The 26,590-nt window shown below is 42.5% G+C and overlaps 2 protein-coding genes across 3 annotated transcripts; one reads left to right on the top strand and one right to left on the bottom strand.

The window, feature by feature from the left end:
* Positions 1 to 2,299: 2,299 nt before the first annotated feature.
* On the top strand, positions 2,300 to 8,184 carry f9b (coagulation factor IXb). The gene is made up of 8 exons (XM_069718937.1): positions 2,300 to 2,422; positions 3,361 to 3,533; positions 3,644 to 3,668; positions 3,768 to 3,881; positions 4,137 to 4,268; positions 5,689 to 6,128; positions 7,046 to 7,184; positions 7,476 to 8,184. Exons 1-8 carry the CDS (start codon positions 2,335 to 2,337, stop codon positions 8,033 to 8,035), a joined length of 1,671 nt encoding a protein of 556 aa, XP_069575038.1. The 5' UTR covers positions 2,300 to 2,334; the 3' UTR covers positions 8,036 to 8,184.
* Positions 8,185 to 9,006: 822 nt separating this feature from the next.
* LOC138632966 (proto-oncogene DBL) lies at positions 9,007 to 25,898 on the bottom strand. Of its 2 annotated transcripts, none has more exons than XM_069718905.1 (26): positions 25,688 to 25,898; positions 23,479 to 23,613; positions 23,134 to 23,250; positions 22,689 to 22,838; positions 22,431 to 22,555; positions 22,127 to 22,241; positions 21,899 to 22,018; positions 21,020 to 21,211; positions 20,364 to 20,555; positions 20,103 to 20,283; positions 19,583 to 19,671; positions 19,219 to 19,319; positions 18,941 to 19,007; positions 18,663 to 18,778; positions 18,345 to 18,414; positions 18,164 to 18,256; positions 17,887 to 17,979; positions 16,858 to 16,983; positions 16,398 to 16,613; positions 16,049 to 16,141; positions 15,880 to 15,958; positions 15,546 to 15,585; positions 13,228 to 13,400; positions 12,597 to 12,709; positions 11,926 to 12,038; positions 9,007 to 11,809 (listed from the first exon to the last, which is right to left on the bottom strand). In XM_069718905.1, exons 1-26 carry the CDS (start codon positions 25,736 to 25,738, stop codon positions 11,728 to 11,730), a joined length of 3,042 nt encoding a protein of 1,013 aa, XP_069575006.1. In that variant the 5' UTR covers positions 25,739 to 25,898; the 3' UTR covers positions 9,007 to 11,727. The 2 variants fall into 2 exon arrangements, with proteins under 2 accessions (XP_069575006.1, XP_069575015.1); XM_069718914.1 differs by having other exon boundaries at positions 13,228 to 13,325; positions 25,688 to 25,897.
* Between the last annotated feature and the right edge of the window lie 692 nt (positions 25,899 to 26,590).

The raw sequence follows: 26,590 nt of genomic DNA, 5'->3' as shown, positions 1-26,590 counted from the left end.
CCTATCGTCCGGGGCACAAGAACACTAAGCCTGACGCACTCTCCTGTCAGTTTGCCCCGGACGATGGAAGTCCTAAACCTGACACCATCCTACCCCCCTCCTGCGTGCTTGGTTCCCTTACCTGGGAGATCGAGACTGCAGTGCGTGAGGCCCAGCGCACCCAACCTGACCCCGGAGGGGGTCCCCCAGACCCTCTGTTCGTTCCAGGGTTCTGCGATGGGCCCACGAGTCCCAGCTCTCCAGCCACCCGGGGATCTGCCGGACCATCAACTGGCTTCGTCGGACCTTCTGGTGGCCGTCCCTCGAGGAGGACTCCCGGGCTTATGTATGGGCCTGCACCATGTGCGCCCGAAACAAGGCCTCGCACCGACCCCCTGTGGGGTTACTATGACCTCTGCCCATTCCCCAACGCCCATGGTCCCATATCGCCCTGGACTTCTTCACTGGTTTTACCCTGTCTGACAACAACACGGTCATTTTAACTATTGTTGACCGTTTTTCCAAGGCAGCACACTTTATCCCTCTCACCAAGCTCCCATCAGCCCGGGAGACTGCTGACCTGCTGACCCAGCACGTCATGTGGCTCCACGGCATCCCCACGGACATTATCTCGGACAGAGGTCCGCAATTCACCCCCAGGTCTGGAAGGCTTTTTGTCGGACCATCGGAGCCACAGCCAGCCTCTCCTCAGGGTTCCACCCCCAGACAAATGGACAAACAGAGAGGCTGAACCAAGAGCTGGAGGCCATCCTTCGTTGTGTGACCACCACCAACCCCGCATCCTGGAGCCATCACCTCCCGTGGGTGGAGTACGCCCACAACTTGCACACCTCCGCTGCCACTGGACTATCCCCCTTCGAGATCTCCCTGGGCTATCAACCTCCCCTGTTCCCTAGCCAGGAGGTTGAAGTGGCAGTTCCTTCGGTCCAGATCCATGCCCGCCGTTGTAGGTGGGTGTGGAGAGAGACTCGTGCCGTCCTACTCCGCACAGCGGAGCAAAATAAAAGGGTGGCAGATTGACGCCGGGTTCCCGCTCCTGTGTACCGGCCCGGACAACAAGTTTGGCTCTCAACAAGGGACATCCCCCTTCGCACAGAGTCGAAGAAGCTGTCCCCTAGATTCATTGGCTCCTTCCCTATCACCGCAATCATCAACCCCGTCACAGTCAAGTTACAGTTACCTACCTCCATGAGAATCCACCCTGTCTTCCATGTCTCTCTCCTGAAACCCATAGTCACCAGTTCGTTAAACCCTCCGGCTCATTGAGAGTTTCCGGTTCTGACTCCCGTTTTGTTTCCTGCCTACCTGCCGTTCACCAGAACGAAGAAGATTACAGATCGTTCCTCTGAGATCATCTGCTGCAATCTTGGCAATCCTGTGTCGAGCTTCGAGCGTCACACAGTCGACCCTGCCTTTCCGTCCAGTGTCGAGCCACGGGTATCACCTGTATGAAGAAACCTTCCAGTTTGTTCCTCGGAGATCAGCTGTCGAAGGTTTGGCCATCCTGTGTAGGCGGATGTCACACAGTCGATCCTGCCAATCAGCTGCGCTGGTGGAGAACCGTGGGATTCCCACCAAGCCATGTCAGCCTGCCGCTTGCTGTGGAGAAGCATCGGGATTCCCCAGCGAAGCCACACCCCGCTGCGTTCTGCCTGCCTGTCCGTCCGTCCATCAGCCTGCCAGCCGCGTTTGCGGAGGAGCCAACTTCCGGCTCAGATTGGGACTCAGACTTTTGGTGTGTTTTCCTGTTTGCGCTCACTACCTGGGAGAAATAAATACCTGGTTCCAAAGAGACTTTGCTGTGTGTCTGCATTTGGGTCCGTTTATCTTCACACCTCATAACAGAACCGTCTCAGAACCCTTTGACCGCACCTCAATTCTGTGTGACGCTAATACATTCACCTTTTTGTTTGTCAAAGAAAAAAATAGGTTCTTTCTTCTTAGTTCAACAGTTTCACTGAAAGTTCAGGTGAAAGTTAGATTTATGTTATGTGAGGTTCCACACAAATACAGAAGTACAAACCCTCACGTAAGCTACGCTCCAAAAGCTGCTTATCGGACAAGACTCATCATGGTAAACAACATGATTAACAGATGCTAATGTCAACACACACACACACACACACACACACACACACACACACACACACACACACACACACACACACACACACACACACACACACACACACACACACACAAACAAACAGCATACTCCACGGCCACACAGGTGAGTAAACAGTGTGTTGCTGTACTTTGGAGTGCTGGATTAGCCTTTCCAGCACTGCTTTGGCTCTAGTGTCAAAACCAGACAGAGAGCTGACAAACGACAAGATGGCCAGAGTGTGTTTCATGATTTTCACCGCTGGTTTACTGCTGGAGATAAATGGCCTGGCTGCTGAAATCGCAGAGGAAAACAGAGGTAAACAACAGCGGACAGCAGGTATTGATTGGAGAGTCAGGAGGCAGTAAAAGTTTAGCGCTTAAGTTAAGAGGGCCAAGCAGTTAACCATCGGACTGTTTCTAGAGGCCCAGTCACTGACCTCAACTCTTAAAGTAATATTGTACTTATTATTAACCGCTCCTCAATTGTAGGTTTAAAAATCTGGAGTTGCCGTAAAGAAAAGTGGAGGCATGTTGCAAGAGATTCTGATGTTTTCATAGCAAAAACAAAGTATCAAAATGTTCATTAAATTATGAAAACTGGTCCAGCACCACCACATGCTCGAGGCGTTACAGAAGAAATGTTTGTTTCTTTGAAATAAGGCGAGTTGTACTTGTGAGCTTATAGAGATTCAGGGAAGGACATAAAGTGAAATTTTTGCATGTCATGTTGATATGTTTTGTCTCTGATAAACAATGTAAAATGTATTTTTAGACAATTTATTGTGAAAGCCGACAACACGTTGATGCTTTTTAAAGACACATTTGGTCAGACGACAGAATGGAAAAGTTCCATGTACAAGTGGTGGTTCTTTGTGAGACTAATGGAGTTAGACAGGTAGGGATGATGGCTGATGAGATGAGACAGCGTGGGTCAGCCGGAGCAGATACAACGTGGATATATAAAGCTGCAAAATGGGAGCTCTTTGCTTCGGTAGGAGCAGCATTTTAAAGCAGATTAAATGTAAATTAGGTCGGTGCTGGAGAAGGGTGTCATCTGTCGGAGTTATGTAGATTTATGATGACACAACAACACATCTTTTAATAGGACTACTGGGGGACATTTCACTCAGTGTGCCGTTAGAATAACATACTGTATTAAATCCTGATATCGCCTTAAATTAGTTTTAAGGAACACTGAATAATACTGTCAACATTTTTGTCTTTCTGTTTGTTTTTGTTTTTTTATCATTTTAGGCGCCTTGTTTGTGTCCCAGCAGACGGCGCACACGGTGCTGCGTCGCCTGCGCAGGTACAACAGCGGCCATCTTGAAGAGATTCTTCAGAAAAGCAACCTGGAGCGGGAATGTCGGGAGGAAGCCTGCTCGATGGAGGAGGCCAGGGAGGTGTTTGAGAATGATGAGAAAACTGTAGGTTGCACACACATACACACACACACAGTTCAATATCTTACTCTAATAAAGTGTGCATAATGCCAAAACTCTGAGGTTTGTCATTAATGTCAGTGTTTCTCTTTCAGATGGAATTCTGGGCGGGATATATTGGTCAGACAAATGAACAAAGTTCTCATTGTTACTAAGAACGTAAAAGCCTATAATCACCTTCAAACATGTTGTGTGTGCATGTTTTATGCTTGTGTGTAGACGGGGACCAGTGTAACCCATCCCCCTGCCAGAATGGAGCTACGTGTGAAGATGGACTCAACACTTATGTTTGTTGGTGCAACCCAAACTTCAGCGGCAAAAGCTGTGAGATCAGTAAGTGACACACCTGATGTAAAAAAAAAAAAAAAAAAAAAATAAAAAACCTCTAAGAAAGGATATTTACTTTCTTTTAGCTAAAACACACACACACAAACACACACACACACACACACACACACACACACACACACACACACACACACACACACACACACACACACACACACACACACACACACACACAGGTGCAAAGGGTGATTAAGACTAACACGTAAAAGTGAATAATTCTTGTTTTCCTGACTTTTCCAGAATTGACCAAGCAGTGTTCGGTCAACAACGGTGGATGTTCCCATTTCTGTGTGATGCGGGGAACCGAACTAGTGTGTCAGTGTGCAGCTGGTTACAGTCTTGGGCCTGACAAGAAGAGCTGCAATCCAACAGGTGAAATAAAACCATAAAACGATAAACCATCCACGGCATTCAGGAGAGAAGTTGTTCAGGTCTTTTGTCCATCCTGTTGTATTTCTAAGGACAAATACCACAGTCTGCGGCTCATCCGCACACTGGAATAAATAAAACACTTCACAAACACTTAAACAAGACAAACACCATGATATCGAGCAAACAACACAGCAAGTAATGAGACTATGGCGATGGTTGCTACTGAAGAGCTAACTTGTACGGTATCCAAAGCCAGCTTTCATATACAGTCTACGGAGACAGCACGCCAGCTCAAGACAGGTATACTTAAAACTACGGTACGAGGTACGCATGCAAACTGGAACAGTAAAGTAATCAACCAGCATTCAGTGCACATGAGTTAAACAATAAAAACAAGTGACAGAAATGCTTAGAGATAGTAAAGCAGGAGTTGTGGGGGAGGGTTTCAATCTCCCTGTGAACACCTGGGGAGGAGATTTCCTGCGCACCTGAGAGCATTAATGACTGATTACTTTCACCTGTGTCAGAGGGTGTGGACTGTGGAGGATCCTGCTGGAATAAAAGAGGGCATTGAGCGGCCGGGCGGCCTGGAAGAATCACGTTGGTCTGTTTTAGGAGTGGAGACTGGGCACCTCTTTTAGTTGGAGAGGGACAGAGGATTGGTCGGTGCCTTTGCATATGCTTTATGGGCTGTTGTCATCGTGACTACACGAGGTCTCAAGCAGTCTACTGAGTTGACTATAAACTGTACATAAGACGCTGACGTCTCGCATGGAGCGAGTGTTTCTGTGAGCGCTTCCTGGTCCTACGGGAGAGTCCATGTTCGTGTCCGATGGGGGTTCCGGTGTCTTGTCGCTAGAACAGGGCAAAATTCATATGACATGTTTAATGTTCACATATTGTCTTGTTAAAAGTAGTCATTGTTTAGTTTATATATGATTTGAAATGGAAAATAAATAGAGCTGAGAGAGCCCATTAAAAGACAGGGGGTGGTCCAGCGTGCCCTATTGGTTAAAATGGTTTTGACCTGCCAACAGTTTGGAGTGGTTCACACTGACCGATGTGCTTTTTGAGGCTGGTGTGCCAGAAATGAGTTTTCCAAAATTTGGAAATATTGGTTTTCACATGTACTCCAAAATAAAAACCGTACATCTTGGCATATGCACATAATAGTGCCACATTTACTTAACATTCAGAGTTTAAAAAAAACAAAAACACTAATTTTACGCCATCAAGTAAATGTGTTAGAATGTAAAACTAGTTGTTTGCTGCTTTGAAACCTCAGCCTGTGACAAAAGATCTGAAGGAAGTACAGTGTATACTATAAAAAAAAAAAGAGTGATTGATATTTATATATAATAGCTTATGAGAGACAAAAGTTAAACATCTCCCTTTTTGTTTTGCCTTTATGTTCCTTCAGTTACGTTCAGCTGTGGTAAAGTGATCTTGCCCTCTGGCCCTGCCGGCAGATCCTTGACACCCCTGCAGTCATCAAATACAGTATCCTCCCCTGAAACAAAGAGAAATTCCAGTGATGCACTGCAGGAAGACTACCCTGATGAAGACATAGGGTTCTATGATGACTACGACCTCCCCATGAATGATTCAGACCAGGTCAACATCTCTCTTGTCTCTACGGTAGACATACGTTCAATGAAGACAGATTCAAGCCTCATTCTAAATGCAGCTGACGTTGTTGACAGCCTTGCAGATGCGAGGAGTGTCACTGAAACACCCACAGAAGAGAAGCAGCAGTTCTACTGGGCTTCCCCCACTCTCCCCTCTATCAAAGCTAAAGAAAATGTTGACCAGAGGATTGTGGGAGGCAATGAGGCCATTCGTGGAGAGATACCTTGGCAGGTATGAGATCCAGAATGGAGAGATGGGTGGAAACAAATCCATTATATTGACAGATGGATATTCTCATTTTGATTTCCCACCCTCAAAAAAAGGAGTTTGGGTTTTTTTCATAAATATTTTTGCAGGACAGGTACATAATGAGCATGAACTTGCCAATATCTCTCTATAACATTTCCTGGCCAGTGGGGCAGGAAACTAGCAAGGGAGGTGGACTACAAAGTGGAATGACTGAGGAGTAGCCTCCAAATGTTCAGAAAAATGACAGATGATAGCCATGACCCTCCACATGTCCTTATCATTCTCGTGAATGTGATATCTCAGGAAGGCCTTTGGGAAGGATCTTCAAATTTGGCACAAATGTTCACTTGAACTCAAGGATGAAATGATTGGAGTTTGGATGTCAAAGGTCACTGACCTCAAAGAGTATGTTTGTGGCCATAATTCAAGAATTCATACGTTAATTAATTAACTAATAGGATCAAATTATGAAGTGATGTCATTTCATATGAAAGTGTTTTTGTGCAGAAATACTTTTTTGCTCATTATTCAATACCATAACTCAAGAACAGAAGGGCAAATGTGATTGTATTTCACATTTGAGTGGATTTTGAATTGCTGCCAGTGCTCAATTTTGACCATTGGTTTTTAAATGTCTCTTCTAAATTCCTAAACTTTATAGTAGTGCAGAGCAGTAGAAAATTGCTGGAAATTACCTTTGAAAGGCAAAAATATCACAGCAAAAAAAAAAAAAAAAATACCTAAGCAGTAAAGAGATGACCACATAGACTGCAGTGGTGAGGAGAGGTGGAGAAGTGAGAAAATGTGAATATTCAGATATAAGTTACAGGGTTGTTGCACATTGCTTGAGGTTGCAACGCTGCCATTTTTTGTGCTTATTGAAGTGTGTGTGTTTGCAGGTGAGCCTGATGTCTCACTCAGTCACGCTTCAAAGAGCGCAGCCCTTCTGTGGAGGATCTCTGCTCAGTGAATTATGGGTCATCACTGCTGCCCATTGTCTGATCGACGCCAGAAAAAAAGTTTTCTTTGTCAGAGTGGGTAAGAAAAACTCAAGCTACCTGCGAACTTACTAAATGTCTCTAAAGTACATAACCAGCTTGTAATCATCCCAATTGAAAGTAAAATGTTGTTGAGATTAAGGTAATGGACATTTTTCTTTTCAGCTTCATGAATGATAAACTGTTTGGTTGGATGTGTTTGAAGTTTCATGTTGTTTGCTCAAATTTTGAGCAAGTAAAATATAATTTCAGACACCACTAGATCCATCACACACATTTCACACACTTTATTATACTGTATTAATATATATAATTTAATCTATGCTTCCAGGTGAACATGATATAAACCAGGTTGACGGTCCAGAGCGAGACTACGTGATACTAGAGCAGCATCTCCACCACTTGTATGACTATAACAGGTCAAAGTACAACCATGACATTGCACTACTGAAGCTTGCCAATCCAGTGGAACTGTCCAACGAGCGGCGTCCCATCTGCCTGGGCCCCAAAGACTTTATAGAGAACCTCCTGAGGGATTCCCCCACCTCGCTGGTGAGCGGCTGGGGGCGGCTCAAATTCCTGGGACTCGAGTCCACCACTCTTCAGAAGGTGGAGATCCCCCACGTGGATCGAAGCAAGTGTAAACAGAGCAGCCAAGACCGCATCACACGCTCCATGTTCTGCGCTGGCTTCCCCAATGGACAGAAGGATTCCTGCCAGGGGGACAGTGGCGGGCCGCATGCCACCAATTCCAAAAACACTTGGTTTTTGACAGGCATCGTCAGCTGGGGGGAGGAGTGTGCCAAGGAGGGGAAGTATGGCATCTACACCAGAGTCTCGCGGTACTACCCATGGATCAGTCAGAAAACAGGGATCCGAATCAACAACTGACAAATGGAGTCATGACAAAGCTCTCAACAAAACATACTGTTACGTATGTGGAGTTTAGCCACTGAGGAAGTGAAAGTTCTTCTTCTACTGAATCAAGTGAGAAATCGTTCATGTTCAGTTTGATTCTCGAATAAAATACATTCAAAATATTGGAGTATTTGCATCTCTGATGGAATATTGCAAAATTACACTTTGCTGCTCTTCATCCAACATTTAATTGAAATGCTACACAGGGAGAAACCTCTCCTGTAATCTTAAATGCCTTTGTTTGTATTTTCTCTACACAGTAACTGCAGCCGAACATAATCCCTCCTGTTTTTCTCCTTGTATAATTTGATCATTCAGTTGTATAAACAAGAATACAGTAAATAATTCATATAGTCAAATTTGCTGGACTTTGGTTTGTTCCATGAGCACACAGCTATAAGTTTAATATATCTTTTCTCACAGAAGACATTTTGATTTGTCATAGCAAGAATATTACAGCTCTAATTAAAACAAATCAAGGAACAGTAGCAGGATCCTCAAAGTAGTACAACTAAATATGTTTGTGATGCTCGTCCAGCTTCTGTTTCTCCATTAGATGACTGCACCTGAGGAGGGACTGGCCTAAGGATTTAAAAGGGCTGCCCATGTCCTTGCACTTCTTACTCCCCTTTTGCTGAGCAGCCTGAGCATAGCCCACATGACCTTCACTGTCGATTAATTTGGTTTTGTTCATTTCCCCCTCTCATTAGTGTGTACTCTCTTTCTTGTTGCAGGTCTTGAGCCAGATTTGTTGCAGAGTGCAGGCAGATTAGTTTTAATTTTGTGTTGTGCCAAAATCTTTGGTGTAAAATAGGCCTTTATTAGATTTACCAATACCAATTGCCTCTTTTCACTGAAATAAATTAGTTGCAAACTTTGATTTGACAAAGGTGTAAACTGTCCTGCTTAAATATGTGCAGCCAGTCAATCAAGCAAAGTCTGTGTATGTCAACAAAGTCCTGAGAAGGGGTTTAATCAGGGTAAAAAGTGGAAACAGCTCTGTAGGTGGAGACTTAATGAGGCTCTGGAACCTGCTAGGACCTTCAATAAGGAAAAGAAAATACACATTCGTCAGGTTGAATTAAATAGTCCTGTGCTTATATTTTGGAAAATAATCATATACATAATGCAGTATAATACAAGCTTTCACTATGATTCAAAATACAAAAAAGTGCAAAATGAGCAAAAGCAGCGAACACCAGTTTAAGGTACTGTGGAGAAGACATTGATGCCTGATTGAAGAGCATAGCCAGTGTTGGGTGGATTTCAAATTAATTTAACGTGATGAATTGTACTTAGGCTATTGTTAAGCATCAATGGACACACTTCATTTATATAGCACTATCAAGTGACTATGATGGTCCACTGTGGCTGTTAAATACTGTGAGAATGAATCTTTATTCAGTGTGATGTAGAGTTACCAGCAGGATTAGATTTAAATAGTCCAGAGATACAACAAATACTGAAGGAATCTAATTAATTTTGTCACTTTAAGCTGAGAACCAACGTTTGACTGTCCAGACAAATGTTACCATTTAGACGACTACTGACTAAAACTGTGTTTGACATCTACTATTTGGAGTTTTACCATTTACATATTCACAGATTACTGTGGGTTTCCTTGAGAGAAAATAAAGTAATTACACTGTCTGTGTCTGCCTTTCAGAGATAAACCCTGAGCTCATTAGACGGTGAAGTGGCAGTGTTTTCATGACCACTCTTCACTCGTAGTTTGAAAGCTTCTTAACTGTCACTTGACCGGCTCCTTCTGGAATCTGGAGAAAGTCAGACTGGGCAGTTTTAAAGCGAGGCAGTTTTGAATTAAAATTTCTCATCAATTCAGCTCCCCAAAATTTCATATAAACAATTCATGATGTAATCCTAACTGTAACTGTAACTGATCAGTTGGCAATTACAACTCTACATTACTCTATTTACAGTCTCTACCCAACACTGAGCACAGTTTCCCAGTTGGTGTAAAAAAGCAGTGCAGGCAAGAATAAAGCAACAGGCGTGTGCAGAGAGTGGTTTGTCCATGCAGAACAGCAAACAAACAAACATAAACATTGCATCATGTCAGTGGTAAATACAGCTGTAGCAGAGGAGGACAAGGGTTGTTTGAGGGACAAGTTTGAGAATTATTATAAATCAAAACTCAACAAAAATAATGGCACATTATCACCAGAAATAGCAGCAATTGTAAAGAAAGATATGGAAATTAACTCACTTTGAAATGACATAATAACTTAATTACAACAACTGTAGCTACTAAGACGGCCAGTGTAGGTTTTCCCAGATTCAGACAGTTCTTCTTCAGGATTCACCAACAGCAGGAGCACCCTTTTTTTTCTTAACAGAAAACATTTGAACTTTTCACAGAAGGAGAAACAACTCATAACACCAAAGTTGGTTCTGTTTTACTGAAGTGTCACAGTGCAAAGTACCAGGGATTTGAATTTAGGCAGAACTGACTTAAGTTTGGTCAACAAAAGTGCCCCGAGGGGTTTCTGGTAAACAAAAGTTATGTTTACATTCAGCATTACTCACCAAAATGCATTGATCGGTTGAATTAATTTCCTTCGCATAGAACATTTGCAAATCCAAAGACAAAAAAAAAAATCCTCTGCCTACCTGACGTTGTTGGCACATTGGTCATATCCACTTGTAGGCCTGTAGAAGAGTGTAAAACCATTGGTAGGGCTGTGTATTGCACCTGGATGTGGTATTGCACATAAGCAAGAGAAAACTAAAAGGGGACACACTCAGAAAAACTGCTCCATAGTGCTACTAGAAGTCAAAACCTCCACCTTTAATAATGTTATTTGGGCTCTGCCTTTCCTGCTATAACATGTCTAAATGCCACCACTGACGCTGTCCCTGTTGAGTGGGGAAACCATCTCACTACCTTTACTGTGAATGGGAAGAGCTGCATCACCTGCAAAATTTATTTCCGATTCGTTTCCATTTCCTTCTTTTTGCCTTCTTTCAGTCAAGTAAGTGCAACTGGTGAACAATGACTGTTCACTTTTGACACTGAGGCCTGAAGTAACCATGGCAATTTCTGCCTACATCCAGTGCCTATCTTCTGGCAATGTAACAAAAAGCTTTAGGTTATTCAAAACAATGGCACTGCACAATAAAACTATTGTCCATAACTGTCAGCTTTACACAAAGAGAAGCTGCAATGATTAGCTTAGCTGTTTGGCACATGAACAGTAATGTTATGTTGGTAGGCATATCTATGGTTTCTGATATATTTCATATGAAAATAGAAATAATATAACTTGAAGTCTTAAACAAAAGTTCACTCTGTATGTATGAATAAAAGTCCCTGTTCAACATCTTTAGTCCAAACAGTGTCCTGTGTTGAAGATGGCTTGTATGTGCTTTCCACTGTTGCAGTCTTCTGAGGTCCATTCTGTAGTTTACAGCCTTCTAAGGTGAAACTATCACAGTAGTCTGAAGAGTAAAGCATGTGTCCGATGTTGTGCTTCCGTCTTATCGATGAACGCCTCGACAGAGTCAGATACCCACTTTTGGTCAGGAAGTTGATGGAACATGCGAGTCCGTGTGTGTGGAGGGGTCTTCAGGCAAACAGTGAGCCAAATTAGTGACAAAAACTGGGCACACATCGTCAACACTGTCATCTGTCTTCTGACTGGCTCTCAGCAAGTCTCTCCCAGAATCCTGTGAAGGTCCTCAGGCAGAACACGACCTTCCTCACCACGACTTACATTCCTCACCCTCCTGTTAATTACACACAACACGAACATCATCTTACTCTTTTCATCTCCAGGTTTATGATTATCTGACATTTAAATAATCTGTGATTTAATTACTCTGAATAATAAACTCTGTGTTACCACATTCCTGACGAATCCTCATGTAGCAGCTGGATGACGTCGCCGCAGTTAAAGATGATATCATCAGTGCTGGCCATGCTGCTCTCTACCATGACTCTGTACCTGCCCGCCACCTGGGAAAAAAGAAAGACAATTAAAATTCAGAAGAAAAGTTTTCTAAAACAAAACAGTCATAAATGATTGACAGATACACACAAGTTATTTTTTTCAACTGGCGTTTTGTTTTTACCAATTTAGTAAAACCCTTTTAAGTTTTGAGTCAGCACAGTTATATAGTGCAAAGTAAGACTGTTATGTCACAGTTACATGGGGTTTTTCAGTCAAGCCTCAAGAAGGCCGGTCGTATCTCATTTAGGCCTGCTGGTGGAGGAGGAAAATGAAAAACTCATGAGAGCTAGCGTGTTGCTGGACAGTGACGCAATCCTTTGTTGAAAATATGACGTGATGTGAATAATAGTTTTCTGTCATAGTTTACCCCCTGAGCTGTTAGTGTTCAAGTTGTGACACAAGAAAACACCACCTATTTGAGGGATGTGAGGGGGTGTCTACTAGCTGTGAGCAACTGACTGCCCTTCTTTTTGGTCTGTTTAATCTTCATAAAGTCCCCTTCACATAAAAAAAAAACAATAACTTGTCCAGTGCTATGTGTCCTGTAAAAAAAAAAATCTCACCAGTGGGGCAGGCTGATCCTCTTCATCTGAGTCTGATAAGTTGGAGAGGTCTGTAGCACCCCAGTCCTCCAGGCCCTCACAGACCGCCACTGTGTGAGCAGGGACAGGCCAACCTGCAGGAGACAGACGGCTGAGACACCTGAAAACTATCGCAGCACACTTTTCACTCACTAATCTTCGAGTATCAATCTGTTTGTGTTACAGCAAATAAAAAGCTGTGTGTTGAAATTGAAGTCAGGCCCCTCACACCCATTGAGACGATTAAGAAAGGTAGGGTCATTCAAAGTTTTAGCATGTGTTTACATATGTTTTCATTCATTATCATTGTTTTAAGAATTGTAAATTTAACTGGGCTTGTTCTATTTTTCAGCTGCAAGACATATTGAGGATGCTCTGACTGAAATCATAAAATGAAAAGTCAAAGGATGTTACTTGAGATCTCCAGTCCAATCAGAAATCAATGTTTAAAAGAGTAAAAGTAAAGGCTTTTAATCAATTTGTTCCACAGTAAATCCAAATAAATTGGCAAAAAATTACTAAATTGCTATAAAGTGACTGTTGAGAAGAGCAACTGATTTATATATTTGCATGTGTATGCCTGTTCTACTTTGAATTTGTCTCGGCAACTCACTGGGTCGAGGTGAATGAACCACTGGGTCTGAGTGGGCGGGGCTAGTATGTATCGACTCCTCCCCCTGGAACCTGTGGGAGTGGCTTGTTGTCGAGGAACTGTGAGGAACAGGGAGACACGCTGAGCAGCCTCCCACCGACACGCCGCCCCACGACACACACACCTCTGATGCACTAAACCGCATTACCATGGGAACAAGACACGACCACAACAAACAAAACGAACAACAACAACAACATCCACGGTGTCACAAAACGAGCTCATACCTCATCCACATTCTGTAAATGAATACCGCATTCCATTTAGTTCACAACCACATATATTCCAGCGTCTGATTTCAAACGATGTTTGAGGTTGAGACAAATATTGATATCAGAGATCGCTGCAATATATGGAAATATTATTTAGTCTAGACAATATTCTGCACACACATATCAGGCCGTGATTAAACAGCATTTGCAAATAATTCACAGCGTGATTTAACCTGCTTTATGTAGTAGATAGGTGGAGTTTGTCCCATTTAGAACAGTAAAAATAAGGAAAACTATGTGAGAATAATTAAAAATTACTTTGTCTGAATGAATTAAAGTCTACCCATCTGCTAAATAAAGCATAAACACTTCCGTTACTTTCAAATACAATGTGACCTACACCACAATTGTGTGCACAAATCATTCAAAAACTGATAATCATCGCAGTATGTCATCATTCATCTGTTAGTAAAATTAAAGAGTCCCACGAGACGGCGTATGATCATGGTTATCCCATGATCAGATACTTTAAAAACTAGACTGTGAGTCTGTATGAATATATATATTTAAAGGATAAGGCTGGTATTATTTCATATTCTCAACAAATCCCATGGTAAGACCAAAAGCAACACTGTTAGTCCATCTCTCAATACTTTCTAACTTCCCTAATCCGAAGCTCATTGATCTCCACTGAAGAGCTTTGAAAAAGATTCACAGATGTACAGTTTAATTTATCAAAAAGGCCCAATGATTTCCCAATAGGCCCAATGATTTCCCAATAGTTTGTTCCTCTAGTTGTTTGGCAAACAACTAGATGCCCAGTGTCTACGATCATGGTAATGAAAGAGAATTGCAACAGCGTGTCTCACTGATGTGTTTGCAATAGCTTTTGTACAACTTTATGTCACAGAGGAATAAACAATATCAGGGATTGGCATACAGAGACAATACTTGTTAGGCATAAAATCTATTCATTGTGGTTTTGATCTTTTCATGGAATCTGCTGACAAAAAGAAAAGCATGTTAAAAAAAAAATAATTATGTACATGTTAACTTATATACAGTATTGTGATGCTCACAAGACTCAGTCATTCATTAGATTCATAACATGCTTGCATGCCATCAGTAAACCAAACACTATCTTCTCCTCTGATAACTCCACAAAAACACACCCAAAAACACCATCACCCTGTAAAGCTCCAATATTGACACAATCCTGGAGAACCAGTATGTTCAGTGACTGACAAGCAACAGCTATAGTATGTTAGATGCGAAATGACTTGCAGTTTTCTTTTTGGAAATATCTAACATGTGCAGTAAACTCACTTTTACGCTCACTACAAGATGAGCAACGTAACTGTCAAATACCTGTGAGGCCTATAAGATGGGGGAAACGCGAATGCATGTAACTATCTAGTGAAATTAGAAACAGCTTCACTTGTGAAAACTGAAAAACTGTTGCAGGACTCTAAATTCGACGTATTCTCCATGGTGTTGAAATTATGCAGCTTAAAATGTCATTGCCAAGGACAGTGTTGTCCCATCTGCAGGACTGCAATTCAGTCATTAATGCCAGTTCTCAAGGGTAATGACGAAGATGCTAATCCATACACACAGACACACACTGCAACCATACACAGAGTCAGTAACTTCAATATCCTGTGAAGAGATCCAGTAATTATGATGCTTTGTTACAAAAAAAAAAAAAAAAAAAAAAAAAATAAAAATATATATATATATATATGCTGGTGGAGGTTAAATGGAGATGTTATTTGATCATCAAATTACATTTTCATCATCTTTCTTTCTTTCTTTCTTTCTTTCTTTCTTTCTTTCTTTCTTTCTTTCTTTCTTTCTTTCATAATTTTTCTTTAATTTATCAGGCTTTAAATAAATATCTGAATTGAGACATTAAAAGTGAGTTGACCTGCTCTCACCACACATTGGGATGTTATAATTAGCCTCTCTGATCAAGCTTGTCATTTGTGGATTAATTTAAAATTGTAAGAGATAACAATCACAATTCTTATGTGAATCAATTTTCAAAAGTCATGCAGAGACAATCACCTGTCAGAGAGAGCGTTGTCTGAAAGAAGAGGAGCCTCATCTGAGAAAAGAAGATGACACAGAGACATGGGTTCAATTTAAGGGAATGGAAGTAGACAAACAAAAGACTGGATTCTACTCAGTGACTAAAAGAACATCACGAAAGGCCACTCTGCTAGAAAACATGATGAACTGACAATGACAGTGGTAAAGTAACAGATCCACAGTTCTATATTACCTCTTTACATAGACAGATCAGAGTTGCACCCAAGTTAAACTAAATGAAATCAGGCATTAAAAGAAAAAACAAAAACAAACACAGAGGTCAGAACTGAACCAAAGTAGTGATAAAAACCTTGACATAGTTTCTGCTGGTTGGTGAGAATTTTTCGGATCTCCGTCAGCCAGGCAACTTTGATCTCTAATGTTGGAGCCTAGAAAGACAAACACACATAAACACAGACTATACACCTACTGAAAGTGTGTGCAATTAGACATAAAATAGAAAACATAAGGTATAATACCTGAACTATGTAAACCACTTCTCTTCCACTGTACCAGATTTCAAACTTCTTCACTTCTCCTTTCACATTTTCTGTGATCCCCACTGCACTCATCTACAGGCGGAGCGAAAAGTCATTATATTTCACTAAAACCTTCCATGATGACTAATTCTGCACAGCTATTTTCATTATAAATTGCAAGCAAAGGTTATGTCCACTGGCAATAGGCAGAATAATTCAGTGGTACTCACAACTGCAGCTGCCAAAATGACCATAATATAAGCTTCATAGAGGGGGAAGTTATTGTATAGCTGATGAATAGGATGCAACTGAAGGTGCCTGATAATGTGGGTGCATTATGTCTTGTTACTCTGAGGCAGGATTTGAAGCTGTAGAAAGGTGTCCTGTCGTGGTTGTCCTCGTCTCTGCGCTTGCAGAAGAGCAGGGCGTGCTCGTAGAGGAAGAGGTGTCTCTGCATGGGTTTGAATCTGGCCAGCTCCTTCATTCGCACCGCCGCTCTTTTGTGGCTGATCCACACGCTGAAGCCGCCCTGCATCACCACACGGCCTAGCTGGCTGAGATCACCCTGAGTCAAAGAGGCAGACAGGTGGACACAAAAGAAAGGAAAAACGCATCACTTTATTGGAATGTATAATTAAGATACTCAAAGTAGCTGCATACATACACATTACATGGACTATATTTATAGATTTTTTTTTTTTCATAGTGAACACCTCATAATTCACTATGATGACACAAGTGTCATGTTTTGCCATGAATCTGGTGTGATTGTCCACTCGGTCTTATTCTTTGATTTGACTTGCTGGTACCTGATAACCCGTGATGGCTATCTGATGCATAGAGTCGTTAACAGACTTCAGCAGCTCCAGCATGGAGTCCAGAGCCTCCTGGAGTTCACAGCGGTATTGCGCTTCCGTGCAGTGCTTGAAAAGCTCCTGGACGAGGACAGACACACAGGATGACATGTCAGAGGTTCTTACTTTATCTAATCTAGTCTGCCCTGACGTCTGTCCTCATGAATGTCTGTGCGTAAATCGAAATCACTGCCGGCCAGTCTGCAACTCTGCAGATTGAATAAATGGAATCTACCTGCTGTCGTCAATTTGTCTCTGTGCCCGTTTAAAATTGTCTGTGTCCAGATACGTCTTCTTATTTGTCTGTATCTCAGCATGTCTGCCTTTCCGTTGGAATAACTGTCCTGATCTGATTGTCATCAATCTAGTTGCAAACAAAACCAATTACTGTCAAGAACAACCTGTCCACATGATGTATTTCTACTATTAAAAAGCACTTTAAAAAGAAGAATTAGTGCTCATAGAAAAACAGAGCCAGTGACAGAGGTCAGGCCAGGAAATAGTCAGGATTATACAACTATTCCCTCTCGCAGCACCTTCAGTCCAAATTTCAGCCCACAAACATTTTCAGTCATAAAATGAAAGCTCCTTTAGTCTAGAGGAGTTCAGTGAACGTGCTACATACCGCTATAGACAATTAATTTAGCTACCACTTTTAATTCTGCTACTAAATTGATATAATTTGCACTATATACAATCATCTTACATGTGAATTAATTTTGTGGCAAAGATTCTCAATTACTTTTTCTCTCACCATGCTTTCCAAAATTTGGCCAGTGGCTCATACACTTTTGCATTAAGGCGGTAAAATCGTACAGATCAATGTTTCCTGTTTTGGTCTTTTTGATTTGCTGCCGATCCTTAGACAAATGATGAACATGTAATCTCGCGACCACCTTTATGACGATGATAAACCACATTTTTATTGCGTGACCTGCATTTCAGCAGGACTCTCCATCACTGACTGGTTCAATTGTACAAAACCTTGAGTAGCAGCTGGTACTTGGTGAGGCGTTGGACGGGTTTCAGGAGGTAAGAGTCCAGACCCAATTTATGGTCCAGCTTCTTCTGGCACTCCTGCAGAGAGAGAGAGAGAGAGAGAGAGAGAAGAGAGAATGAGAGTCAGAGAGATCGAAATCCATTTGTGACAGATTTTGCTGCCTGAAAAGCTCAAAGAATAATTGGAAAATCATATGATTCTGTAAATACATCATATACAGTACGAGATAGTGAGTGCATCATGTTAGATATTAGTAACTACCTGAAAGAAGGGTGAATCAGAGCACTGTCTCCATAGCAACTCAGAGCGAGGTTTGTTTTGGCAGTAACGTTCATACACCTGGAACTTCTCTTTCTGAACAAACACACACACACACCCGTACATTTAAATATGTCGTGTCACTTCACATACACTTCTCACGTTACTCGTTGTGTTTCCTCACCCGTTGTAAGAAGCACGCCCCCACCCTTTCCGGTGTCTCCAAGCAGCCCTGCAAATCTTGGAGGAAGATCCTAAATGGAGAATCCAAGAGGAAAATGAAAGGAAAATAGGACTGATGAGAATAGACAATGAGACAAGGACAACTCAGTGACAGCTTGTGAGCTATGCGTGTGTGTGTGTGTGTGTGTGTGTGTGTGTGTGTGTGTGTGTGTGTGTGTGTGTGTGTGTGTGTGTGTGTGTGTGTGTGTGTGTGTGTGTGTGTGTGTGTGTGTGTGTGTGTGTGTGTGTGTGTGTGTGTGTGTGTGTGTGTGTGGCTCGCCTGCTGTGGAATTGGTAAATCTCTGGCATGTTGCCGAACAAAACGTCCTTCTGGCAGCGTAGAGCCGAGGGAAGAAGATTGGACATGGAAGGGTCCTCCATTTCTGCCCTGTAGCCCTGATAAGTGTAGAGGCAGGGAAAGGAAAATTATAGAAATACAAAATTACAAAGGTTTATACAGTGTGGCTTCCCTTTCTTGAAATATATTCCTGCTTTGTAAACCATCAATCAAAATAACAAAAAGCACAAATTACCATAAATGATCTCAAATAAACTCACCAGAAGGACAGAGAGCAGTTCATCCACATAGATCCTCTCTGTAGCTATCAGTTCCTTCATAATATGTCTGGAAATAGTGAAAATTAGACATAGATAGACTAAATCTATAAGGAAAGCAAAAGACGAACGTGACACCACTGTGTACACTGTGCACTTGTCTTCCTCCAGAAATTTGTAACACACATGCAGCTGCACACTGCACACAAACAGAGCACGATTAGAGTCACAGGTCAAGTTTGAGGTCAGGGATCGGGTCTGAACGGTGAAAGATACCATACCGTGTGACCTGCTCTGGGTTGTCCTCTGCCTCAGAATCGGTTTCAGGGTTGGGGCCGTACAGACAGCTGCGATTGCCTTGGTAATCATGCATCACTTCGATCTGACCAAACACACATGAATCAAGTCTGTCAGCTTGGACGCGTTCTGTGAGCACACATTGTGTGTCATGGATTTGGCGATTAAATACATTGTCTTAATGTGGCCTGAAATCTCATTGTCAAGTGAAAGGACAAGAACAAAATGCTATGCCACATTTATGGAAGGTAATATATTTATAAAGTACTCTAAACAAAACACAGTGGACCTAAAGTTCTTGGAGCACAGACCAAAAAAAAAAACCCACATACACGTGCATACACACACCTTGCGCTGGCTGTTGTTCTTCCTTGCAGCTCTCTTGCCAGGAAGCAGGTCAAAGGAGAACTTGGAGTTCAAGACGTTAAAGTCAACACCTGCGGAGGGTATCACACAAACACACACACACACACACACACACACACACACACACACACACACACACACACACACACACACACACACACACACACACACACACACACACACACACACACAACTGGTGATGACAGGGCAAAGAGGAAATGCTGGCAAAAGACCATACAGTGCAAGATATATACAAGAGGGTACAAAGCTCAAGTGTCAAATGCCATGAGGAGAGAGTACATGTGACAGATAACCGTATCCTTACAATGAAATCTGCGTGATTAAAATTAGTTTTAGAAATAGATGCAGTCAACAGTTATGGTTTTGTTTTTACTAAAACATACATCCCATGTTTGATCCAGCTTATCGTGTCTAGTGGAAAGTTCTAAAAATCAAATTCTTTTATGAAGCTGAGGAACAGTGTGTGAAGAGGAGGATGTACCATGTTTGGGGGAGAACAGGGGTGACTTGCAGCGCTGTGGGGTCTGGTCCGGTTCAGGCCGCGGCGCCACCAGCTGTATGGGTCGCACCTGTACATCCGCCAACTTCCTCAGACACTGCTCTCTGTTTCTGATCATGGCCTGCACTGATCTCAGCTTCCCTGTTACTATGGAAATCTGGGACTGGAAAGAAGCTAAGCGTAAAATGAAGGTGAGATTGGAAGATTCATCTGTGCGCTTGCGACCGCAGCAGCGGGTTTTACCTGCAGCTGTGGGGTGAGTAAGGCTTCAAACTCCAGGCTCAGGATGTCTTGGCAGTTTTTCAGTGCAGTCGGCGCCATCTCCTGGTGAAAGCTGAGGTACTGCAATGCCTCCTGAGCTCCTTCTCTGGTTTGGAACTTATCCACCATCTGACTCGCCAGCAGATAGGCCCCCTCGTCACACCAGCGGAGGGCCTGTTCACACAAAAACAAAAGACACAACAATACTATAATATATTCTAAGGAACAGAAGAAATATTTCATTATATAATAATAAACAAAGAAAAGATTTGCTACATTCAACAACTGGTTTGACACACATATAACAAATCTCTACATCTCTGAGGAGCACAGTGTGAGAACTGACAGATACAGTTTAATGGCTCTGCATACCTGCCAGTTTCTTCTTATCTGAATCAAGCATCTAAGAAGAGAGCGCGTTGTATGCTGTACATATTGTAAAGCCCCTTGAGGCATTATTAAGATATGATATTGGGCTGTATAAATTAAATTGGCCTCACGTCAGAAACCCGTGGGGAAAATAGTGGCATCAGAATAAAGCAGACAGTTTGGCAGGGAAACAAAACTACAACATTACACGTGTACGTCTCCGAGTATGCGTTTCCGCACGTGCTAGTGCGTCCGGTCAGCTTTGTTACCTCTTCAAGGCGGAGCAGCAGGTCTCGTGTCCGGCTGAGCGAGGCCCGCTTGGTGCGTATGGCAGTCGTGATGACATCACAGAGATGTCGCAGCTCGTTGCAGCGCTGGATGATGAGTGCCAGGGCGTAGTGGTGGTTAGCAGCCAGCTGGTGACCGTGCAGGATGACCACCTGGGCACGAGTCATCTCCTCCTGATTCATACGAACAGATGAAGGTTTATTAGTGTGACAACATTATGCTACACTTTTTTTTTTTATTGTATCTTATATTAATGTTGACGAAGGTGATTATAAATGATCTGCATTTGTTTCATTAGATACTTGTAATTTACAGAACAAAGACATTTTCTTTGTTCGTACATACTGAGCCTCGTAATGTTGCAAATACTTGCAACCGGACTTCAAATGAAAAGATTTGAATTGCTATAATATGCAATCTGGATGGGAAGCTATTCTTGAGGGCAAAGAGATGTGCAGTTTTTAAAGTTACTAGCAGTTTAAAAAAAAAAAACTATAACAACATACTTTTTCTCATCATTAAAAAGTAAATTAAATGTCTGTCAGGGAGCAAAAGGTGAAAGAGAAGGGACAATAAAAAAATTAAAAAAAGCTAAGAAGCGGCAAGCTTCACAGGAACTGGTTTTGGCTTTAAGAGACAGCAACCAGCCAAGAGTGAGGCAGTTAATAAATGTTATATTCTATACTGGTGTCACAACTAGTAGTACAACTGCTATATACCTTCTCGTTCATTGATATTAAAATAACTAATAAACACAAAACAGCATTTTCTTAATACATTTTGGTCTGCTTGGTGACTTCCTTCAAACCACATCTCACCTTCAATCGTGTGTGTGTGTGTTTGTTGCGTGTGTTTGTGACCTGAGCATGTTTGTCCAGCGTCTCCAGGTCTTTAAGTAGCTGCTCCGTCTGAACCACCGTGGTTCCCAAAGAGGCGATGTCCTTCTCCTGGGCAGAGAGCCGCTCGAGCACCTCCTCCATCTACACACACACACGCACACAAACACAGTTACTCAGTTTAACAGTGTAGCTCAGAGTGAGGACTAATACGACTTACGGAAAGATGCAGGCAGACACCGATCACCTCACCTGCTGGAAACTAATTTCGTAGTGCAGCAGCTGGAGGTACTGCTGCAGCTTCAGGTGGTGTTTCTCAAAGAAGCCATCAAACGCCTCCTCCATGTCTCTGAGCTGAGCCAGGAGCCTAAAACACACAGACGCCCACATAACACTTCCAAACAAAGCTGTCTGCTGAAAGAAAGGTTTGGTAAGATTAATAAATCTTAAACTTAGAATATGTCTTTTAAGTCCTCTGAAAAACGTGTCGTGTAAAATCATCCTTTCTCTACAGAGGCTTTAAAAATGTCTAAACACTTAATCACTGATATTGCACCTCTGAACAGTGTCCATGTCTGTTTCTATTTCCCTCTCCTCCTCTACATCTCGCTTAGAGGCCTTGACTGTTTCCAGGTTGGACAGCAGCAGTCGTCCTTCTTTCAGCACACTCCGGATATCATCCTGTCAAAACGACAACAGGCCAATGAAACCACACAAATCCAGTGCAAATGCAAAACAAAACTCAGGGAGATTAGGCACGGAAACTGCCAGACGCTGGGGTAGAAAGTAGGAAAGATAGGGAGCGAGTGTCAACCTTCATCTGTCGGTATCGGTGTGTGTGTGAGTGAAGCAAGAATTCGATGGCGTTTGCTTCATCTGGAAGTTCGGTCTCAGACAGCTCTGATCCAAAGCCCTGCAGCAGCTGGGCGATTTCCTTCACTGTAACTGCAAACGTTTCGATGGCCTGCACGCGCACATTTTCACCCAAACAAAAAACAACAACATATTAACATTTCTGCTTTAAAATGTTGTCGTTTTAGCAAAATTATGAATGATTATAATTTTATAAATTATTTTCTTATCTGGACCTTATCCAGACCTAATCTAGACTTTATCTGGACCTAATTTAGACCTTATCTAGACATTATCTGGACCTAAGCAGAACTGAGTTGTTCAGTTATTAGTTCGATGTCATTTTTGGTTCCACTGAACAGCAACCTGCCATGCTGTGTGGATTAACTTGCATCTGAAGTGCGTACCGTGCGGAGGACGATCCAGTCACTTTGACAATACTCCACTTTTGCAGTGAAGTCTGATGTTAGGTGGTTTTCATCGATGTAGCGCAGCAGGTCACCAACCGAACGCAGCATCACCACCTGGAAAACAAAGAGCCGCAATCTGGCAGCCACTGGGACGGTGTTGCACTATATCTAATATTTCAACAACTGACAAAATGAACAAAACATGCAGCATTTCAGCAGTGATGCGTGGTTGTTTGATAGGATTGTGCTTCATCGGATGAGTAAAATACTTTGTAAATCAGTGATAAAAGGAATAAAAATCTCCCAGCATCCCACAGTACTCAGTCTTGAACCCTTTCTCACCGGCATCTTTAACAGGAAGTCATTCTGGCTGAAGCGAAAGCCCAGGTCAGTGCTTGACGATGGACTGGGGGTGGAGCTTAACAAAGCAGAGGGGTGGAGCACCAAGACCAAATGAAGATTCCCCGGAAATGAGGTCTGAAAGGGGGGAACATAGATTATCTTATTTCTTTATTTAACTTGAGTAAAGTAAAGAATAAAAGTACATCATGAACTGGGACAGCTGTAATCTTGATCAACAAATCTTTCTGGGGCGAGCATCATCAACGTCAAACAAACGCACACAATGTACAGGTCGATTTTCAATGACTTAACCAAACCTTTTTCATGTTAGCATATCAAGTGCTGCTGGTAACGTGAATGATGGCTCAGTTGTATTCAAGTGTCCCTGTAAACCATGACAGTCACAGTGGACCTACATTTACAATACCAGTTCCACTTTCCAACACATCAGTGCTTTTCCTACTGTGACATGTCAAAGTTTCATAGGTGAAAAGAGCCTTTCTAATGCTCCTCATTTACATGTAGTTAAATGCTGGCAGTTAATTACTTTGGGCCAATGCTATTGACCACCACCGCGTGGTTTATAATTGCTCTAACCTAAAGGTGTAAATCAATCTTTACAACACAGTTCTGACTTCTATTTTATTTTGGGGACATTATTAATGTCAGTCGAACAATGAACCTAGTCTTATCCTCCACCACATTCCAGGATTATGTGACAAGTTTACAGGTGGAGGAGTCGGACAGTGAGTCAGTCAGAAACATTGACAGCTGAATGTTGTTAGTCGTGCAGTAAAGTAAAGCTCAACACGGCATCAGTGTCAATCAGGGAAGTATTTTGGCCTCTCCAGCACTTCAGCAGGTCTGACAGTCAGCTCCTCTGACTCACTCTGCTCTTTTTTTCACTCTTCTCTCTTTCATTATCGGCCGTCTTCCCCCCCTGCATGCACTCGCTTTTTCTTTCTTGTGTCCTAAACTGTATGGTGATATAACAGGGTCAGTACAAGGGATGGCCATAATTCATTTCTGACTGTGATTATTATTTTCTCATGTTTCATCTGCTTTTTTTTTTTTCTCTCTCTTCCAGCATGCCTGTCTTTTAATTTGTAATTCTTTGTTTTCTTTGTTGTCTTTGTGACGTTGTTATTTATTAGTGCAGTTTCAAATCTGTGGTACAAGTGGTACAAGAACTGTCTTATTACTTCCAGCTTGGGGAGGTGACTACAACAGGACTGATGACTGCTGAACAGCATCAATTGTGGTCACTCTATTCTTCCTCTGCTCGCCATCTTTCTCTCTTTTGCTCAATCCTTACAGTGTTTTCCTCGGTCATATTGCCCAAGCAATTATTAACCATGCAGCAAACTTTACACAATTTCTTATCTCTTCTGCACCATATTGACTGATAAACCTGGCGGGGAAAATATGCTGTAAATGTGGCTTTTGGTACACTGCATCTGACAAAACAAACAAAAGCTCAACAATGTCAAATTGTTGTTGGGGATTTTTTTTTTTTACTCATAGTAAGGCTAGTAAATGAATACTCCCACAGAAGCATCTATGGGGCCTTTTGCTGACAGAGCAGAAAGTTTCTACAGTAGGTGGTAGGTGTTGTACTCATCACCTCTACACCAGACACTGCCGACCAAATACAGCTACAGCTCCTCTTCTGCTCACTCTACAACAGGCCTTTGTGCAAAAATATTGTAAACATTCATCCAACTCATTACAATGAACCTTAATATTTAAACATATAGCAGCTATGGATGTAACTGAATAACTGCAGACTTGTCAGCACATCTGTGTTTCACAACTACGCTTAGATTTCTGTGCATCAAGAAGCCTATTTCAGTCATAAAGCTGCATAACTTGAACACACTCCACATTTACAGACTGCAGTGCCAAAGCTGATACAGCCTGTTCTGCACCTGCAGTTGCAGCCCAAACAAACACGTTTGTCATTGGCGTGTCCTGGTCACACTCCCCACACAGACTCCTAACAGTGAATTGCTATCTGAATCTGACCGGTGTCTTTACCGAGAGGCAATGTCAAATATGTAATGCAGTTTGCTCTGCACCGAGAGCACATCCCAGCCTCCGTGTCGCAGTACCGAACAGTTTTAAGAAAGCTCGTCTATCTCCCTCCTCCTCACTGCTGCAGTATCCTCGTTTGAAGCCTCCCACCTCCCCACCTCCCGGCGGAGCTTACCGCGGCCCGGCGTAGACGGGGGAACCCCCGGAACGGGTTGGACTCGGCCATGGCCTTTTCGCACTCGCCTGCTCTGCCCTGTTCTCCCCGGGCCCGGGAAGTCTGCAGCCGGACGTGTCGGGAGCGAGCAGCCGCAGAGATGGCACGGTAACCTCCACTGCAGTGTCCGGGTGGGCCGAGCGGCGCGCTAAGTGCGCACCTCAACAGACGCACTTCTGCTCTGGACCAGGATGGTGGGGTGTGTTTCACCTAACCTGACGTCAGAGCCAAAATAAGTTATCATCACTGCTATTAACTGACTAAACGATGATTTCATCGCCAAGCTTTTTGTTAAAAAGCAATAAATTCCAACTATTAAACTGCCCACACTCTAATTTATGAAATACGATTTTTATTTTTATTTTTTTAAGTCTCTTAACTTTTAAGATTTTTTATTTTTTTTATTTTGCCTCTTCTTTTTTTTTAATCACAAGACCAAAAAAATGGTGGTATGAGATAAAAAGGGAACAAGAGAGTTGTGTTCAAACTGGATCCGGTAGGTGGCGCTTGAAACTCAGAAGATTGTAATTTTGGAGTCCCTGTGACTCCTGATCCTCATGGCAGTTGTACGGGTGCTAGGTTAATCAGTGGACGGTTGTCTGTCTCTCTTTGTTGGCCTGTTATGGACTGATGATTGCCCCCACGACCCTGTACAGGACACAGTCCAGTACATATGGTGGGTTGATGGATAAACTCAACAAACATCATGTCATGAGCCTCGTTTTGTTGTTGTTGTGCATCGTCTCACCTCATTTCATTCTGTCCTGTAGTAGCCTACATGAATAATGGGTTGAGCTGTTTTTGACCTTTGCCTGACAATCCTCAACCGGGGACTCCGCCTCATTAATGATGCGTTTGGTCTCA

This window comes from Brachyistius frenatus, unplaced genomic scaffold (assembly GCF_029030835.1).
Source record: "Brachyistius frenatus isolate BFR_SWC_R1_liver_20210118 unplaced genomic scaffold, ASM2903083v1 Contig_5, whole genome shotgun sequence".
In the NCBI taxonomy this organism is placed as follows: Eukaryota; Metazoa; Chordata; class Actinopteri; family Embiotocidae; genus Brachyistius; species Brachyistius frenatus.
This window is presented reverse-complemented; position numbering and strand designations above follow the sequence as displayed.